Raw genomic sequence first — 20,711 nt, 5'->3', positions numbered from 1 at the left:
TAAATAGGTCAAAGTTGCATTTAAAAACTTATAATAATTTATTAGTTAATAAATAAATTTATATCATTATTATTGCATATTACTTCACTAACGGCTATAGAAATATATATTTAAATGTGACAATATCATATTGGGTGGAATGCTTGGTCATCTTCAGTATTAAGACATTGGCATTCAATTTGATCCACCAAGGACCGATCACATTTAATAATATGATAATATCTAATTCAACTTGCTAATTTATGTATTTTATTAGGAATAGTTGGTATTATTCATGATTACTGATAAAAACAATATTATTAATTAATAAGTTGCTTTAAAAGTGGGATAAGAAAAAATGGGCAGAAAAAAGATGCACCGGCTTCTATTCTAAATGCAAAATTTTATGAAGTCATTTTTTCTTTTGCTAAAATTTGTTATAAAATAACTAAATAGATAAATAAAGAAGAGGTAAAAAATATAAAATAAAGAAATATAAAGAGAGAGAAAGAAGTATTGCAGCGTAAAGAGAGAGAGAATTGTTTATTGTTTTTGTGTGTGTATCCCCTCTTTGCCTCAGTACATGTATTTATAGGCACACAAAGTTTACATTTCAAACTTCATTTATTTCTTTTAACATAGGGAAAATGTGCCCTCATAAATGGGCATCCATCATCCTTATCCATCCTCGTCACAACACTCCTCCTTGGATGACCATTTAGGATTATTGCCTCGTTAAAACCTTACTAAAGAAAAACCCAGTGGGAAAAAACCTTAGTGAAGGAAAAAGAGTACAATATCCTTTAGTGATGAGGACTGCCTCATTAAAAACCTTGTCAAGAAAAATCCAATAGGAAAAAAAACCTAACCAAGGAAAAAAGAGTACAGTCTCCCCCTCTTGTCGACATCAGTTGATGTCTCGAAATCGGCGCATCCCAATCTCATGTACCAATCTTTCAAAGGAGGATTTTGGGAGTGACTTTGTAAATAAATATGCCAGATTGTCACTTGAGCGGATCTGTTGGACATCAATTGTCCCTTGATTTTGAAGATCATTAGTGAAGAAGAATTTGGGAGAAATATGCTTTGTTCTATCACCTTTGATATATCCGCCTTTAAGTTGAGCAATACATGCTGTATTATCTTCAAACAGGACAGTTGGAGCTATTTTCTGATTAATCAGTCCACATGATGACAGAATATATTGGATCACACTCCTGAGCCAAAAACACTCACGACTTGCTTCATGTATTGCTAGTATTTCAGCATGATTAGAGGAGGTCGCTGCTATCGTCTGTTTCGTGGACCTCCATGATATAGCTGTACCACTATATGTGAACAGGTATCCTATTTGAGATCTCCCTTTATGTGGATCAGACAAGTATCCGGCATCTGCATAGCCAACTAGTTGTGACTTGGATCCATAGGGATAAAACAATCCCATATCAACCGTTCCATGAAGATATCGAAAGATCTGTTTGATTCCACTCCAATGTCTTCTGGTTGGAGATGAACTATATCTTGCTAGTAATTCACCGCGAATGATATGTCAGGTCGCGTATTATTGGCAAGATACATTAGCGCTCCAATGGCACTAAGATATGGTACTTCAGGACCAAGGATATCTTCATTCTCTTCTTTAGGACGGAATTGATCTTTTTCCATATCCAAAGATCTTACGATCATTGGGGTATTTAAAGGATGTGACTTATCCATATAAAATCTTTTCAAGATCTTCTCTGTGTATGTCGCTTGATGAATAAAGATCCCATTTTTTGTATGCTCGATCTGCAGGCCGAGACAAAATTTAGTCTTTCCAAGATCTTTCATCTCAAACTCTTCTTTTAGAGTTTTTATAATTGTTGGAATCTCTTCAGAAGTCCCAATGATATTTAAATCATCAATGTACACAGCAATTATAATGAATCCAGATGCGGTTTTCTTTATCAAAACACATGGACAGATATCATCATTTTTAAATCCATTTTTGGCCAGATACTCAGTAAGACGATTATACCACATACATCCAGATTGTTTTAGACCATATAAAGATCTTTGCAATTTGACTGAGTATAACCCTTGCGAATATTCATTGGATGGTTTAGATATCTTTAGTCCTTCAGGGACTTTCATATAGATATCCCGATCTAATGAGCCGTATAAGTAGGCTGTTACCACATCCATTAAATGCATATGCAGATAAACTGATCAAATAACGCAATGTTATCGCATCCACTACAGGGGAATATGTTTCTTCATAATCTATACCGGGCCTTTGTGAAAAACCTTGTGCCACAAGTTGGGCTTTATAGCGCACAACTTCATTTTTCTCATTTCGTTTTCTCACAAATACGCATCGGTATCCAACAGGTTTTACATCTTCAGGTGTACGGACTACAGGTCCAAAGACTTCACGTTTTGCAAGTGAGTCTAATTCAGCCTTCATGGCTTCTTCTCATTTTGGCCAATCATTTCTTTGTCGACATTCTTCGACTGATCTTGGCTCAAGATCCTTACTTTCATACATGATATTTAATGTCACATTATATGCAAATATTTCATTGACAATTGTCTTATTTCGGTCCCATTTCTCTCCTGTAAAGACATAATTTATCGAGATCTTGTCATTTTCACAATTTTCAGGTACTTGAACGTCTTCTGGCGTTAAAATTATATCAGAATTTTGGACAAATGCAGGTGTCTTTACTATGTCTTTTTCAACAGGAATAGTTTTTACCTCTTTTCTCTTTCGAGGATTTTTATCTTTGGAACCGACAAGCCTGCCACGCTCCTGGCATGTATTTGCTTCAATGGCTATTTGTCCTACTAGGACATCAATTCGAATTGGGGCATTTTCCGCCCTGCCACGCTTCTTGCGTGAATTTGCTTCAGTGGCTACTTGTCCTATTGGGACATCAATTTGAATTGGGACATTTTTCACTGGTATATAAGATTTGGTTATCCTCTTTGTATCGGAAAATGTATCAGGCAATTCATTTGCTATTCTTTGCAAATATATAATCTTTTGAACTTCTAGTTCACATTGCCCTGATCGAGGATCTAAATGCATCAAGGATGATGCATTCTAATTAAGTTCCTTTTCAGGAAGCTTATTCTCTCTCCCTAATGTTGGAAATTTTGATTCATCAAAATGACAATCCGAAAACCAGGCTTTAGATACATCTCCAGTTTGTATCTTAAGATACCTCACTATAGAGGGAGAATCATATCCAATATATATCCCCAATTTTCTTTGGGGTCCCATTTTGGTACGATTAGGTGGTGCAATGGGAACATATATCGCACACCCGAATATTCTTAAATGGGAAACATTTGGCTGCTGGCCAAAAGCTAATTGCATAGGAGAGAACTGATGGTAACTCGTTGACCTCAAACGAATAAGTGCTGCGGCATGTAAAATAGCATGCTCTCAAACCGAGGTTGGGAGATTTGTTCTCATAAGCAAGGGTCTAGCAATTAATTGGAGGCGTTTAATAAGTGATTCTGCTAACCCATTTTGTGTGTGAACATAAGCTACTGGATGTTCAACACTTATTCCATTAGCCATACAATAAGCATCAAAGGCTCGGGAAGTAAATTCACCAGCATTATCAAGACGAATTGCTTTGATTGGATTTTCTGGAAATTGTGCTTTTAATCGAATAATTTGAGCCAGTAATCTCGTAAACGCCAGGTTGCGAGAAGACAATAAGCACACATGTGACCATCTCGAAAAAGATGTGTCTATTAGGACCATAAAATATCTAAAAGATCCACATGGTGGATGAATAGGTCCACATATATCACCTTGAATCCTTTCTAGGAATTCAGGGGACTCAAATCCAACCTTTACTAGTGATGGCCTTAAAATTAACTTCCCTTGAGAACATGCAGCACAACAAAATTCACTAGTTTTAAGAATCTTCTAGTTCTTTAGTGAATGTCCATGAGAGTTTTCAATAATTCTCCTCATCATGGTTGTTCCCGAATGACCCAATCTATCATGCCAAGTTATGAATTCATTTGGGCTAGTAAGCTTCTGGTTTACAATGGCATGTGATTCAATTGCACTAATCTTGGAATAATACAATCCAGATGAAAGTGAGGGTAACTTTTCTAATATAATCTTTTTATTTAAATCATGAGTTGTGATACATAAATACTCATGATTTCCCTTATTCATAGTCTCAATATGATATCCATTTCGGCGAATATCTTTAAAGCTCAACAAGTTTCTTCGAGACTTGGTAGACAATAGTGCATTATTTATTATAAATTTTGTTCCTCCAGAAAACAAAATTATAGCTCTTCTGGAGCCTTCTATCACATTGCCTGAGCCAATAATAGTATTAACGTTTTCTTCTTTTGGCACAAGATGGGTAAAATATATATTACTTTTAAGAATAGTGTGCAAACTTGCACTATCTGCAAGGCAAATATCTTCAGAATATGTCCTTGCCATTTTTCTTCAAAGACAAGTGATAATAATAATAAAATGAGTAAAATTACATGCACAGTAAAATTATTCACATGAATACTTAACAAACACATACACATATCAAACTATTCCATCATTGATCAAATAGCCAATATTATCTTCAGAATCCTTAAAGAAATTAGATACATCATAATGAATGGTGGAAATTTCATCATTTGAAACAAAATTTGTTTCCTTTTCTTTGTCATCCCTTTTCAAGGATGCTTGATAAAGATCAACTAGGTGCCTTGGGGTATGATAAGTACATGACCAATGGCCTTTTTCACCACAACGGATAATAATAATAATAATAATAATAATAATAATAAAATGAGTAAAAGTACATGCACAATAAAATTATTCACATGAATACTTAACAAACACATACACATATCAAACTATTCCATCATTGATCAAATAGCCAATATTTCCTTTAGAATCCTTAAAGAAATTAGATACATCATAATGAGTGGTGGAATTTTCATTATTTGAAACAAAAATTGTTTCCTTTCCTTTGTCATCCTTTTTCAAGGATGCTTGATAAAGATCAACTAGGTGCCTTGGGGTATGACAAGTACGTGACCAATGGCCCTTTCCACCACAACGGAAGCATTTATCCTCAATTGATTTACTTTGCCCATTATTTCTTTCTTTATTCCACTTCTGGTGAGATCCTTTGTGAACATAATTCCTTTTCCTTCCATAACTTTTCTCGCTACTAAAACCTTGTCATTTACCTCTTTTGGGGTAATAATTTGCCACATTTACTTCAGAAAATGGGACGGCACTAACTTGGCACGCTTCATGATTCTTTAAGAGTAACTCATTGTTGCGTTCAGCAACAAGAAAGTAAGAAATTAACTCAGAATATTTTTAAATTCTGTTTCTCGATACTGCTGCTGCAGGAGCACATTCAAGACATGGAAGGTCGAAAAAATTTTCTCTAACATATCGGGCTTGAGGAAGTATCACCGTCTTTTGATAATTGTACCTTTCTTCAAGGTCTTTTCACAGATATGCATGATCTTTTAATGTGGGATATTTATTTTTCAATCCTACGTCAAGATGACGACGAAGAAAAATCATGGCTTTGGCTTTTATCCTTCTGGGATATATTATTTTCATCCTCAATGGTATCTCCAAGATCCATTGAATCAAGATGGATTTTAGCATATAATATCCATGGTAAATAATTATTTTCAGATATATCAAAAGTATTATATTCAAGATGAAAGAGATTTGACATAATAAAAATTTGTTACCTGAAGTCTTCCTAATAATTTCGTTAGAGTTTCGTGCTGATAGCGTGTTATAAAATAACTAAATAGATAAATAAAGAAGAGGTAACAAATATAAAATAAAGAAATATAAAGAGAGAGAAAGAAGTATTACAACGTAAAGAGAGAGAGAGAATTATTTATTGCTTTTGTGTGTGTATCCCCTCTTTGCCTCAGTACATGTATTTATAGGCACGCAAAATTTACATTTCAAACTTCATTTATTTCTTTCAACATAGAAAAAATGTGCCCTCATAAATGGACATCCATCATCTTTATCCATCCTCGTCATAATAAAATTTAGTATTTGTCAAATGAATACGTTCCTTAAAAAGACCATTCTAAGGTACGGGGGCTGATTTGTTGGTCCCAACCATCTTTAGGACTAACGTTAGTCCTTTAGTCTAATTTTTAATTTAAACTGTTAGATCATTTTAATATTATATCTAATGGTGTAGATTAAATATAAATTTATATATTTAATTTTATTAAATACTCCCTAATATTTAATGTTTTTACAAATAAACCTTTTCATCTTTCCCTTATTATTTTTTTTGCAGATGGGTCTCTTCTTCTTCTGATTTTCTTCTTCTTCTTCTTCTTTACCATTGCAATGAACCCTTCTTCACCACTGCAATGAACCCCGGCACTAACAGCAACTACCAGGGTCTGAATTTGTCTTCCTCTTATTATTTGTTTTGCAGATGGGGTCTCTTCCGCTTCTGATTTTCTTCTTCTTCTTATTCACCATTGTAATGAACCCTTCTTTACCACTGTAATGAACCCCGGCACTAACAGCAACTACCAGGGTCTGGATTTGTCTTCCTCTTATTATTTGTTTTGCAAATGGGGTCTCTTCCTCTTCTGATTTTCTTCTTCTTCTACTTATTCACCATTGTAATGAACCCTTCTTCACCACTGCAATGAACCCCGGCACTAACAGCAACTACCAGGGTCTGGATCGAGACTACCCATGAACACATGCAAGTGTCAGATCCTGGATCGACATTATTCCGCACCCCTGCTCACCTGATGAATGAGATTTTTGACGGTTTAGAATTCACAAATAAATTCCCGTTGCAAGTATAGTTTCTAAACCAATCACTAATCCTTTCATACAAAAAGTTGTTTGTCACTAAAACAAACCCCTAAATTTATAAACCGAAGTATTGGACCTCGGGTCGTTCTCCCTAGGAATTGTAATGAAGTGTCTTGTTATTGGTTGTGAATTATATTTGGGGTTTTTAAGCTTTTGGACAAGAAATATAAATGGCAAAGAAAATAAACTAACAACTAACAAAGCTCTTGGCAAGATATGAGAACTAGAAGTCCTATCCTAGTTATCCTTCTCAATTGTGATGAGAATTTGTTCATTGCTACCACTTAGTTAACCCTTACTAAAGAAAGGAAAGTCAAGTGGATGAATTGGCTTGAGCCACAAGTCCTAGCCAACTCCCAAGGAAAGACTAGCTTTAGTGCACTCCAAACCAATTAGCAATCTCTCCAATTATCAATCAACAAAGGAATTAGATAACTCAAGTGTCACTAATTACTCTACCTAGGCCAAGAGGAACAAAATCTAACTAATAGCTATAAGAGACATTTCATCAAAAACATAGAGTGCAATACAAGTGAACACATAAATTTGCAAGAATTAAAGAGAGATCTAACTACAAAGGCAAGAGGTCCACAATAGAAAACTAAATCAATCATGAAACAACAAAGAACTTACCAATTGCATTGAAGGAGAAATGTAGATCTACAAAAGAGAATTCACAAACTACAAACAAAGGAATTACATTAGAAGAAGAATCCTACAAGTGCAATAGAGGAGAAGAACGAAAATTAGAAGAGAGAAGAAGAAGAAATAGATCTAGATCTATGAACTAATCTAATCCTAATCCTAGAGAGAAGAGAGAGCTTCTCTCTCTAGAAACTAACTACAAAGCTAAACTAAACTAATTTGGTAACTAACACCTAAAGTATGAAAAGTATGAAAAAAGTCCCCCATTCCTCCTTCAATCCTTGGCTTAAATAGCATCAGAAATGAGTTGGATTGGGCCCACAAGCACCCCGCCACTAAAATTTGTGTTGTTCTTCTCGTCTGTATGGTCATCGACGTCGTGTGGTGTTTTTCGAGGAGGAGGTATTTTTCATCGAAGGTGCCTCACATACATATACAGAGACCCAAAAAAAGAAGAAACATGGAAAAAAAAGGGAAAAAAGTGTTTGCTGAAGAGAATAGCCTCAAAGGAGACCCACGACTTCCAACCATTTGTCAAGCATCAGAGTCGTTCCTTACTTCCCCAAATAAGGTTTTCATTTTTTTTTCTTTTTTTCTTACAACGTTTTTATTTTTATATTTTTTAGAATAACATAAAAAAATATTTTATTGTAATTTCTTTAATTTTTTAACCTTCTTCATCAACAGATCTATAGCTGTGGCTGTTTGGGTTCATAAGATGCTTAGAAATCTGAAATTGATGGTGTGCCGCACAAAAGATCAATGAAAAGACATGCATGAGACCAACTATAAGCTAATAGAATAAATCTAGCCATAGAACAAAAAAGGTCAGTAAATAATCTTGCATTTTTCTTAATGTTGTTGAAACTTATGGTTGAGCAGGACATAATTGAACTTTGTTAATTGGAGGGAGTGGATGAAGGATTGTTGATGAATTTTTCTTAATAACTAATTGGTGTTAAAAATACATTCATGAAAAATACTCATATCTCTTTAAAAAGAGTTACTTAATGATAATAATTGAACTTATTTAACAGGGTAAATATGTATGATGTCAATTTTTACTCAATTTAATGTCAAGTATGGCATATATTGTCCTATTTTATGCATCGAATAGCTTGTATTCACTCATAGATATTGTTTGTATGCTTACGGAGAAAATGATTGTGAAACTAATGGAAAAAATCAAGCAAATAGAATCCTAGGAAGACTATTTATAGCTCAAAATATGTTCATACCACAGAAAATAATGTTAGCACTATGGTTAGGACAACAATAAAGAAAAAGTGATTTTACTAAAATTGGTTTTACTAGAATTGAGTGAGAAAATTTGTATTAAAAATTTGAATGCCTCTGGAGATAGTTGTGATAAATATAACATGTGCTTGTATAATAAGAAAACTGTCAGAGTTCTTTCTAAAGAGTTCATTAATGAGAAGAATCAAATCTCCTTATTTATGAGTGAAGGGTGTTTTCTTATATGGTAACTGGGTTGATTTTAATAGTTAATTTATGTCTTCATGAAAAGTCCTAGAAATATCCCTTATTGTTTTAAAATTTAGCTTATAAAAAATATAGAGTTGGTTTAAACATAAGAAATGGCTCAAATATAATGAAGATAACATATATTAGCTCAAATAAGTAATACACATGCATATATACATTAAGTCAAGTTATGAGCCAACCGGTTAAATCAGTATTTATTCAAATTTCACTTACTAATATATGGATCCAATTTCTTAAACTATTAATGAGTTTAGCTCAAAGGAGCTCACGGAGGTAGTTCCATTAAATTAAACTTATGAGTTAGCCAAACTTATTAGAATAAATGTGTTAAAGTAGTTTTATATTTTATAGTAGAGTAAAATATTTTTTACATATGTGAGTTGAATTTATACTTGAGATTAAAGTAGAAAAAAGAAGTTACAATATTCATAAATTTAGTGTGTTGTGTTGAATTTATACTTGAGATTAAAGTAAAAAAATTTTTATATATGTGATGCCTTGGTGTGAAATGGAGCAATTTATGCCGAGGAGGCATGAGTTCTTTGATAATTGGAATGTCAATAAAAGCATGGAACCATGAGTTAAGCTTAGGCATTGACTTTGCATCAATAAGGTTGATGGCCACAACTTCCCCAGCTATTCCAATCCAGTATGGAAGTCAGCCATAGCAATGTCCGCAAAGCCAATGTTATCACCTCCAAAGAAGCATTTTTCCTCAAGTCCAACTTCAAGCCTCTTCAGATTCTCTCGAGCTTCTTCGCTGCCTTCTGTTGCTCTTCTCCTACCTTGGAAAACGCTGCCACAACCGTTGAATTTATACTTGAGATTAAAGTAAATTTTTTTTTATATATGTGAGTTGAATTTATACTGTAACTTCCGTGACCACCCTTTTTTCTTTTCAGTTTTCTAAATTTGAATTTTGAAATTGGACATATTAAAATTTGAAAACTAAAGTATAAAATTTAACAATTAGAGTAACGTCCAGGTATTTTAAAAAATTGAATGCTCATTAATGTGATAGCAAGTTTCTGTATTTGATATTGAATTAAATGTTTTCTGAATTAAATGTAATAAAATCTCGGGATATCTCAATTAATTTCACTCGATTTGTTTCCTGTAATTGTTCCTTTATAAAATCCATACGGCTAGCCAGTTGTAAACCCTATTTGTTGTCAACCAACCTAACCTTGTCGGCAGTACGTTTTATAATTTCAATGGCCACTGCAGAGAATGTCACTGCAGTTGCACCTGATTCGGTCTCAAATTCCAAGTAAATAAATTTACTTTTCATCAATTTCAATATTTACGTGATAGTAAATGTTTCTAATATTTGGTTGCAGGTTTGAAGCTGACCCTTTTATGCGTATAAATGGTGTGGAATTTGTTGCAACAAGTGCAACCCCTACGCAAGACCCGACATCGCCGCAACTGCAGAATGTTTCTATAGATGAGTTATTTCGTGCAATTGAAGTATGTTAGCCATTAGATTATATTAATCCAATAATCCAAAGGAATAAAATCATTTAAATAAGTCTCTACTTCCGACTTGATTAGCCATTAACGTAGACCTTGGTGCTGTTTATTTACAGGACTTGAGGAGAGATATGAAGGAGCTAGGAGAGCTAAAGAAGTCTATGGAAGAACTAACCAAGGCTTCTGGAAACATAGAGAGATCACTCAAGGTGATGGAGTTTAAGCTGTACCATAATGAAGATAAGTGCAAATACCATGATGAGTACAACACAAACCTACCTCCCAAAGATTCAGTCAGCAACGTTGATTTTACTCAGCAAAGTGTAGACAGGAACCCAATGATGACACCAGTCGCTGATCCACCATTGAGAAAGAGGTTGAGATGCAGCCCCGCACAACTCGACAATGATGTCACCATTGATATCTCTGATGCCGAAGATGATGCCACTATATCAGATAAGCATGAATCGGGGTTGTCTCGGGCATCACAATCTTCACGACTTGACAGCATTAAAGGAAAGTGCATTATCAACCCTCAACTTAGAACCAAGGCTAAGTCTACAGCTTTCCTTGCCAGCAATTACTGCAGGACATTGCCGACTAAGGTAATGGAACCTTGGTTATTGAAACTTTGTCTTCAACTATTTTTTACTTGCCAGCTTAACCTCAAACCTCATTGCATTATTTTTACCTAAAAATTGGATGGATTTCATATTCTAATGGTTATTTCACAGGTTGAATCCTCATTGACTCGAGGAAAATTGCTCACCTCCCCTTCTCCTAATATGCGAGTTGCTAAGATGACAAAGATAGGGGATGCCACATTATTTTCTGTTCCACGTCGACTTCCTGCTCAATCTGCTGGTGTGCCTTGCCTCCAAGGTGAGAGGTCATTGCCACAAGGCTCTAACTCTAACCAAATGGAGAAATAACGTTACTATAATGCAATGATTAAGGTGACAATCATTGATTACTGGTTTTGAATGGTCATAATATGCCACTTTGACTTAATAAACCCTAAAATGGAGAAGTCTCTTTTTTTTAGGCTTTTAGGTGCAAATTCAGACCATGTGCTAAAATGCAGCTAAAGTCTGTTCAACTTGAAGGATTAGCATATGCATTTTGTGCAAGCATTGAAGATCCAAGGTGAGTTCCCCTTTTTCAGCTCACACTTGTAGGATTAGTGTTGTTGAACTATCTTATATGAAACATCTGAATTTCAGTGAGACCATGATTAATGTGGATGACACGATAGTAACTAGGGAAGAACTTACTTGTCTAGCTCCCGGAAGACCAATCTCGGACAAGGTACCTACACGGCTACACAAGTTGTTTTTTGCATGTATTTTTTTTGTTTTTGGCTATGAATATTTGTCTTCAGCCATAAATTGCTTTACTCTCATTTGTAGATAATCAAGCTTGTGGTAATGAAGGCCACATGGGACCAAGCAAATAAGACTTTTTGGATGCTTCCGCCATCTTTTGCGGTAAATATCATGTTAACTTATATCACTTTTCTTTGAATTATGCGTAATTCATTAGAATGAGATCTCTTTAATCCTTTTAGGTGGAACATTTTATGGGACATTCACTGGATAAAATGATTGCTACCTATATATATCGCTTTATGCCTGTCGCACCGGATCTTAAATTTGTGAGTGCATGTGAATTCTTTAATGGATTAATTTATGCAAAACCTCATTAAATCTAAATTTACGAGTTTAATGTGAAATGACCCACACTTAACTATCCGCTGTAGATTTATGTGCCAATTAAGGAAGAAGGTGACCACTGGTATCTTATGGTCATTAGCTTATTGGATGGAAAATTATATCAGTTTGATTCTAATCTAAATGACGATCAAGTTGAGCCAAGACAAGAAATTATGAAATCCTTGGTGAGGTGTCATTAATCCATTTCTTTATACACATGTAAAATAATACATGAACCTTAACAGTCTTGTCATGAATATAATTTTCAGGCTTTAAAATTATCAGATATGGTAACTTCTGGTCATTACCTAAAAGGTGACATTCCTGAAAGAAAAGATTTCATGAACTTTGATGTGAAAGAGGCTAGGGGGGTGCCCAAATGTCCTCAAAGGTACACATAATTGCAATGAATCTTTTATATTCATCTTTAATTAAAGCGATCTTTTATTGACACTAACTATTTAATATTGCCACTGAACTTTTAGTCGCGACTCTGGTCTCTGGGTTCTTCAATGGTTGTCTATGAGAGGGAAGTTTAATCCCACAGTGTTGGGCATTGTAAGTTAGCCAAAGACATATTGATTAATTATATGCATGCTGAGCATATTATTTAACTAATTAATCCATATTTGCAGCTAAATGAGCAATATATCCGTACATCCATTGTGGTAGATCTTTTGTTGGGGGTGTTCAATGACCACAAATACGAGTTTCAGAAGAAGAGCAATGAGTTCAGGGCTACGCTTTAGCGTGAACAGCATGGAGAGCAACATTTTTTCATATTCAGTTATTATTTTCAAAATTTGCTTTAATCCTCAATTGTGAACGAGATTAGTGACATTTATAATTTATTTGTTGAATTATTATTTTAAAGGAGAAAGTTTGTCTGGTCTGAAAACTTTGTTACATTATTATATTCATAATAAATACAAAGATCAATAATATTTTGCTATTTTTATTTTAGGAGTTTGTTGGAACATGTGTGTGAGTTTACATGTGTGTGAGTTTGTTGTAACGTTATGCTCACCTATATTCATCATGTGTTCTTTGCCATTCCAAATTGAAAATGATTAGTTAAAGATTCACACATGATTTTTTTTTATTCCAGGTTCAAACACATGTCTCAGCAAATACATAACCACACTATCATGCCATAGAAAGGATGCCTTTCATGCATCAAGCTTATATTCCCCCGAAATCTTGGTCTAACTGTTACTGCAACCATACATTAAATATAAGCTATATGCTTTCATGCACATATTCCTCAATAAAATTCATACAAAAGCTAAGAAGAACAGAGAGTAATGTCAGTATACAAAAGCGCAACAACCTTTCTGAAGGGTCCTCAAACCGTATTGAACCTTCTTCACAATTAACCCAACTGCAATTCTTTTACAATCTTTCATGCTTTAACTAATCATAATAAGACTCTTCTTGCTGAGTTCTGCATCTTACAATTACAGGATCACAAAACCGTCTCTTGTAAGCCGTAACTCAAAATGTACTCATTATTGTAAATATACCAATCTTGTCTCAAATCTCACTTTTTTCATAGCAATTAAGCAAATAACACCAAGTTCATCATGAAAATTCATACACAAAGTTCAATTACTCAAGTTTTATTCAAATATCACATAATAATAATTTATATAATACTACATCGAGAACTCTTCACTAAGTTCCATGTCGGCACTTGCATCAGAATCTCCTGCCCAAAACTCTTGTTCTTCATAATCTTCTTCAAGATCAGATGCCCAAAATCCCTACAATATCAAATAAAATATTGATCAATTTCCACTCTTATTAATGAAAATTATATAATTAATATGTTGTGGTACGCAAATCATTAAAGCAAGTATTACCATTTCTGCATCTGCATCTAAACCTTCCTCAACATGGTTCCTATTTATACCACAAGAAGTTGCATTGGTCTGCTGCTGAATGTCCTTTGCCAATGGACAAGATTTTTTATTGTGCCCTTCCATGCGACAAATACTACATTGTTGTGGTTTTCGTTTTACCTTCTCACCAAGACGACACTTAGACCTACAATTTTGTGGATTCTTAGGAAAAATACCATCTGAATCATCAGCTTCAGCACCAACTTGCTTTTCTTGTTCATCTTCAATCTTGAAATCTTCGATTAGGCTCATAACAGTATCTCGAACAAGGTGGAATCTCTCCTGCCTTCGACTAGTGACATAGGACAACTGCCGACACCAATCCATCAAGCATCCATATTGACTCAATATTATAGACTCCCAAGTAACGCCACTTGAATCGAAAGTGCTTGTCTTGGCATTCTTCGACCATCTTGTCAACACAAGAGACTTTGGTAGCTCAAGGATGTTAAGAAACACCAGCACACAAACTATATGCTCACACGGAATTCCAAAAGAATCCATCCTTAAGCATGAACAATTAAATTTCGTCCTTTCATTATCTACAGACACCTCCCATGAACTATTTAGACTTCCATATTTAGATATTGTATAAAGTACAAATGAATCAAATGCCACATCTTGCACAACCTTCATTCTTGCAGCCCTAACAAGCATGCCTCGAAATATAAAAAATATCTCTCGTGTATAGAAATTTGATGCAGACCTTTCCAGATGTTCTAATGTTGTTTTAAGTACCGGAAGACCAGATATGGAAACATAGTCAGCTTCAACCTCCTTATATCTTAGGTAGGTAAGACACCGCTTAAAATGCTTTATGAAATCAACCAAATTGTATTGAGATTTAACATATTTTGCAATAATAGAGTGCAAACCTTCGCATCGAGAAGTTGTCCTAAATCCTACAAAAAACTTGCCTCGAATATGTGCAGTGGCCCACATATGCCTTTTCTCGTACATGTCAATAATCCAATTCTTTTCAGCTACACCAAACTCCTCAACCATTCCAAACCACTTCTGCTCAAACACACTAATTTCATAATCTCCTAGCATACCCTTCTTAAACATAGATGTAAATTTTGGGTTTCCAATATTACTTGTGGCATTCCGAATGAGGTGCCAAGCACATAATCTATGATGGGCATTTGGAAATACCATCTCAATTGCAAACCTCATTGATGGAGCACCATCTGTAATCACAGATACAGGTGCTTTTCCCCTCATAGCTGCCAATAATTGATGTAATAACCACACGTAGACCTCCTTACTCTCATCGGTAACTAGAGCACTTCCAAATACCACTGTTTGGTTGTGACGATTCACACCGGAAAACACTACTACCGGACACAAGTACTTGTTCTTCTTGTATGTCGCATCAAAGGCAAGCACATCTCCAAATACTTCATAATCTAATTGGCTTCTTCCATCACACCAAAATAAAGCTCGCAATACCCCTTTAGCATTAACTATGTGCTCATAATAGAGGTTTGTATCTTCAGCTTTCTGGTTTTTGAGGTATCGCAATGCCTCTCTAGCATCACCCAGGACATGACGCCTTCGCCTAGCAATCTCATTATACATATCCCTTAAGCTATAATTAACATTTTCATAACCACCTGCTTGATTAGCTAACATAGCATATATATGGGGTGTGCTAATGCCTGCATCCTTCATGTTGTTCATTTGACTAGCATCAGCTTCTGCCATTTTTCTATGTGTAGGAAGGAAACCAACTAACCTAGGATCAAGGCAATCATGATTGTGCGATTCAACAAAGTCACATGCCATCTTCCAGTGTAAGCCACAAAATGAACTACAAACCTAGCCAGGCAACCACAACGAGTCTCAGATTTTGGTTCCCTTTTTCTGTTTTCCATATTATAATATTTTTCTGGTCTAAATCCCTCACGAGAGCACACAAACAATTGCTTCACATATTCTCCTTTGCTATTTTTCCAAGTCTTACTTTTTCTAGCACCAAAACCAACAGATTTCGCATAATGGTTATAGAAATCAACTGCTATCTGAAGATTAGGAAAATGAAAACATTCCATCTCATGAGCACCTATGTTCAGAAAATCAACCATGGCAATATTTTTAATATCTTCTATTCGATATAATTCATCCACCTCATGTGAAAAATCGTTCCCATCAAACATTGCTTGAAATTCTTGCTCCCCTAAATCCTCAGAATTCACAGCTTCCTGCTCAATTTCATCTTGATACATTCCTTGAAATTCCTCTGTATCATATGACTCTTCTATCATCTCATCAAAAAATACTCTTTCTTCCATTTTATCATCCACTTCAAGATTCTACTTAGAAATTTTATTTGCAACCGGAAAAACATAAAACAAATAGTATTCTAATAAATCAAAGTGCAGAGACCACTAACATGAAAATAATAGCACTGTTCTGGTTCTATATTTTTTTTAACTTATTAAATTCTAAAATAAGTAAAATAGAAGAAAGCGTTGAAAATGTAGAAAACAATCTCCCTTATGCTATCAAATTCAATATTGATTAAACAAACAAAAGGAAGAAAAAACATCAATGGCCAAGCAGGAAATATCGTCAACTATGTACAAGAAACGGATTTAAATTTATGAAAAAATGAACAGGGAACCATTAATGTGGAAGGAAGAAGAAACTATGTGATAAAATACAATATTCATGCAATAGAGAGAATTTACCGGTGGTCGCACTTCTCTTGTGCCATTGTCGAAACTACCTTTGCTGCCTCCATTATCAGATGCGTGCTCCATATGAACCCTAAGATGTTTCAGATTTTCTAGTGTTTTGTTAAATTAGTCATTAATATAATTTTAATTGGTCCAATAAAGAAATAAGGATATGATGGTAAATGATTAATATTGGGTTATTCTTGTAATAAATAAAAAATATAGTACTAATGTTATAATAATTGATTAAGGGTGTTTTTGCAAAAAAAAAATATATAATTGTGTTAGACAAACATTAAGAGGGACCAACGTAAATGCCACCTTGAACATATAGTTCATAGTTACATACCCTGAGTCTGTGATCACCACCAATGATCCTTACACTAAGAATATGCTGATTGTCATCAAGAATCTCCAATCTCTCAGTGCTGGTAGTGGCAGGTAGCCGTGACTTAACATCAACTTCTCTTAGACTCCCAATCTCAAGGTTCCCCTTCGCCACACACCTACTCACAAATGGCTTGTATTTCTGTGGCTCATCAAACCTCCTTACCAATTACCTCACCTTAAGACAACAAAAGTAACTAACACAATGAGTAACCAATTCCTCAATAAACCAATGCAAATACAAATACTCCTTTCATTCTATATTGATAAATTTTTTAGCTTTTCTACTACTTTCACAAATTGATGTGGGGTGTCATGAATCAGTTTAACATGAACCAACCTTTAGAAATTAAGTAATTAACACAAGAATAGAACAGATGTAATTTTATGCCTTGTATGCGATAATAGATTAGGTCTATACATATTTTTCAGTTTAAACCAACTGAACCTATCCAGGTTAAGAAATGGACCCTAAACCTCGGGATTTGTGACTCAAAACCAGAAAACAAAAAGTGAAGAGGAGATAAAGAGAGTTGAGAGAATAGAGAGTTTTAGGGAGAAGAGAAAGGTGAGATTTAGCATCAGCTTTACAATGGTGAACCACACATTTCAAAAGGGAGAAGTGTTGCTTATATAGTACCTTTAGCTAACTAACTTCACTTACTAACACTCTTGTAACTAAGTCAGGGTTTTCACCTTGCTATATCTTGTAACCAACTTAACTGTCATAACTAACGTGGCTGATCCTAGTTTACTTGCACAGTAAGAGAAGTCTACCTATACCTAATAAGATTTGAAGATTAAAATTATCTTTTGGTTGCGGATAACCTTTGAATGGTTCACTTTGTCTTTATCAAAATACAATTTTGGCAATCGAAAATGCTTGTAATACATACCTAAATAAAAAATATACGTAATAATGACAATATATTAAATAGTATATACAAGTAATAAAAAAAGTATAAACTATAAGTAATAAATATATTCAGCGCTGTCATTATTTCAGCGAACGTAGGTCTCAACTTTGGATCTCTATAGTGCAAAAAGGTATCATATAATCACACCAAACATTAGGTGTATTTCATTCTTGTAGGTGAAGTATTCTAAAACTTCCTAAAGTTTAAACATTTGCAAATAGTCTAGAAGTTTTTGATTAAGTTCATATAATATACAAATATTTTTCAACCAAGCCTTTTTAGATTAAAAATTTCGAAATCAAATTTGTAAATTATAAAGATATTGAATCCATATCCTTATATTTATTATATTTTACCGTTATAAACAATACAATAAATTTATAACACTAATAATTAATTTATTAATTTCTATAAATTAAATCATTAAATGTAATAAATATTCATATAACAAATATCATAATAATATTATTAATCATAATAAATTTTACGTTATAAATATTCAAATTCTATAATATTTGAACTACTTATATAAGTCTCTAATTACTTTTGTTTCAGATAACATCAAATTTAGCATAAGAAATTTCTTTCCAAACTACACAACATCTCAAAGTTACTCAATGGAGCATCATTCATTGGACAATATCACCAAACAAACAGACAATTGGTTTATCAAAGTTCACGTGGTTCGTCTATGGGAAACATTAACACCCAAAAATGAAGAGGAGCCACTTTGCTTAGAAATGATTATATTAGATGAAAAAGTACAAAACAAACAGATTTATTGTATTTTTAAATTAAATTTACGAAAAAATACTTTAATTATTTTTGTTTTTTATACTTTTTATATTATTTTATAATACTTTATATATAATTGTATTTTAATATCGTTAAAGTTAAACTTCTTTCAATATGCTATTCATTATTCCTTTTCTAATATTTTCAAAAAAATGAACGCAATAATTTCTTTAACTACTTGTTAACAATGATTTACTAACACTACAGGAAACAGCTCTTCATGTAATTGTGAATAGGGGTGGCAACGGGGCGGGTAGGGGCGGGTTTAACCTAAACCCGACCCCGCCCCGCCCCGCACAAGAACCCGCCCCGTTAAAACCCGCCCCGGTGCGGGGGCGGGTAATTACCCGCCCCGAGCGGGTAGGGGCGGGGTGGGTACCCGCGGGTTCGGGTAGTGTTGTCACCCCTAATTGTGAAGAAAAATATGATGAACAAATTCAAATATTTGTTACAAGAAGAAAAAGTCTATAATATAAAAAATTTGAAAATAAAAGATGCAAATTATTTGTATAGACCAATTAAAGGTACAATGAAAGCAAATTTTTTAATCACAACTGTTGTGAAAGAAATCAAGATCCAGTTTTGAACATTCCCCACCACTATTTTGAATTTGCATCACTTGAGACATTATCTGACAAAGTGGGTCAAAGACAAATTTTAACAGGTAATTTCACTTTATACTATTTCAATTATTCTTATTAAACATAATTTATTCAAAAAAATTCTATAATTATTTTTTTATTGTAGATGTCATTGGAAAACTGCATGCACTAGGAGAAGAAGAACAAGTAGATGTTAAAGGAAAATCCACAAAAATACGAAGAATGGAATTGATACTTAAAGAGTAAAAAAATATACAACCAATTCATTTTTTATTTAGATATATAGTTATTAACAAAATACTATTAATTTTAGGGACATCGTGTTGAAAGTCACGTTGTGGAGAAATCTCTCAAGTCAGATAAATAAAGAAATTACAACACAAATCAAGGACTAAAAAATTGTTGCACTCACATCAATATTGGTTAGTGAATACAAAAGTACGATCTTTTTCAAAAAAATTAAATTTATTATTTTTTTAGTTCAAAGAATTATATTTTATATAATACATTAATTGAGACAATACAACACAATCTTGTTTTATATAACCTATTATATTATAATATTTTAGGTGATTATTCGGTTAGCACAACTTCAAGTACAAAAATCTACATCAATCCACAAACGGAAGAATTCGCACAGCTGATTTATGGGTATTTCATAATTAATAACTCTCTCAAAAATTAATTCATTTCTTTAATTATTCAATTTAACAAATATAAAAAAAATTCTAAACAGGACTGATCAACATGAAGAAGTAATGGAGATTCCAAGCCAAGACAATGCCAACACAAATATTCATAGCAGAATGATTAAAAATCGAATAACTATTCAAGATCTAATGGCCATGCAATTGGAATCTGATGATCAGGTATGACACAAAAACCTCACAACATGCATCATACATTCATTCTTACTCAAATACCATATACCTAATGATAACATAAATGGAATATTGGAATAGGAAAAGATCTTCACAATTTTAGCAACTATAAACGGAATTGATGACAAATTTGGATGGAACTGTGTGGAATGTTAAAAGTGTCATAAGAAAACATATAAAAAAAGAGACAACTACATTTTTGGCACATGTAATTAAACACCACAATATTGTAACTCTATATACTTTTCATAATCCCATCTAGCAAATTATTAGTTACTAACCCAATACTTATTTTAGGTTCAGAATTCAATTAAAGGTTTCAGATCAAAGTGCTACAACAACTTTTGTATTATTTGATGGCGAAGCAAAAAAATTGTTG

The 20,711-nt window shown here is 33.7% G+C and overlaps 3 protein-coding genes across 4 annotated transcripts; 2 read left to right on the top strand and 1 right to left on the bottom strand.

Annotated features, from left to right (window-relative positions):
* LOC107627630 lies at positions 10,588-11,728 on the top strand. The gene is made up of 3 exons (XM_016330456.2): positions 10,588-11,061; positions 11,191-11,602; positions 11,680-11,728. The coding sequence occupies exons 1-2, from the start codon at positions 10,588-10,590 to the stop codon at positions 11,386-11,388; spliced, it is 672 nt and encodes a 223-aa protein (XP_016185942.1). The 3' UTR covers positions 11,389-11,602; positions 11,680-11,728.
* Positions 11,870-13,877, top strand: LOC107627629. The gene is made up of 5 exons (XM_021116170.1): positions 11,870-11,943; positions 12,024-12,110; positions 12,216-12,353; positions 12,438-12,686; positions 13,772-13,877. The coding sequence occupies exons 1-4, from the start codon at positions 11,884-11,886 to the stop codon at positions 12,567-12,569; spliced, it is 417 nt and encodes a 138-aa protein (XP_020971829.1). The 5' UTR covers positions 11,870-11,883; the 3' UTR covers positions 12,570-12,686; positions 13,772-13,877.
* LOC107627628 (protein FAR1-RELATED SEQUENCE 5-like) lies at positions 13,554-16,869 on the bottom strand. Of its 2 annotated transcripts, XM_016330454.2 has the most exons (3): positions 16,763-16,869; positions 14,031-16,384; positions 13,554-13,931 (listed from the first exon to the last, which is right to left on the bottom strand). In XM_016330454.2, the coding sequence occupies exons 2-3, from the start codon at positions 15,855-15,857 to the stop codon at positions 13,824-13,826; spliced, it is 1,935 nt and encodes a 644-aa protein (XP_016185940.2). In that variant the 5' UTR covers positions 15,858-16,384; positions 16,763-16,869; the 3' UTR covers positions 13,554-13,823. The 2 variants fall into 2 exon arrangements, 1 of the variants encoding a protein (XP_016185940.2); XR_002357779.1 differs by lacking the exon at positions 14,031-16,384 and having other exon boundaries at positions 13,826-13,931.

Source organism: Arachis ipaensis, chromosome B02 (assembly GCF_000816755.2).
Source record: "Arachis ipaensis cultivar K30076 chromosome B02, Araip1.1, whole genome shotgun sequence".
NCBI lineage: Eukaryota > Viridiplantae > Streptophyta > Magnoliopsida > Fabales > Fabaceae > Arachis > Arachis ipaensis.
The sequence above is the reverse complement of the archived record's forward strand: the minus strand, read 5'-3'. Positions and strand labels throughout refer to the sequence as shown.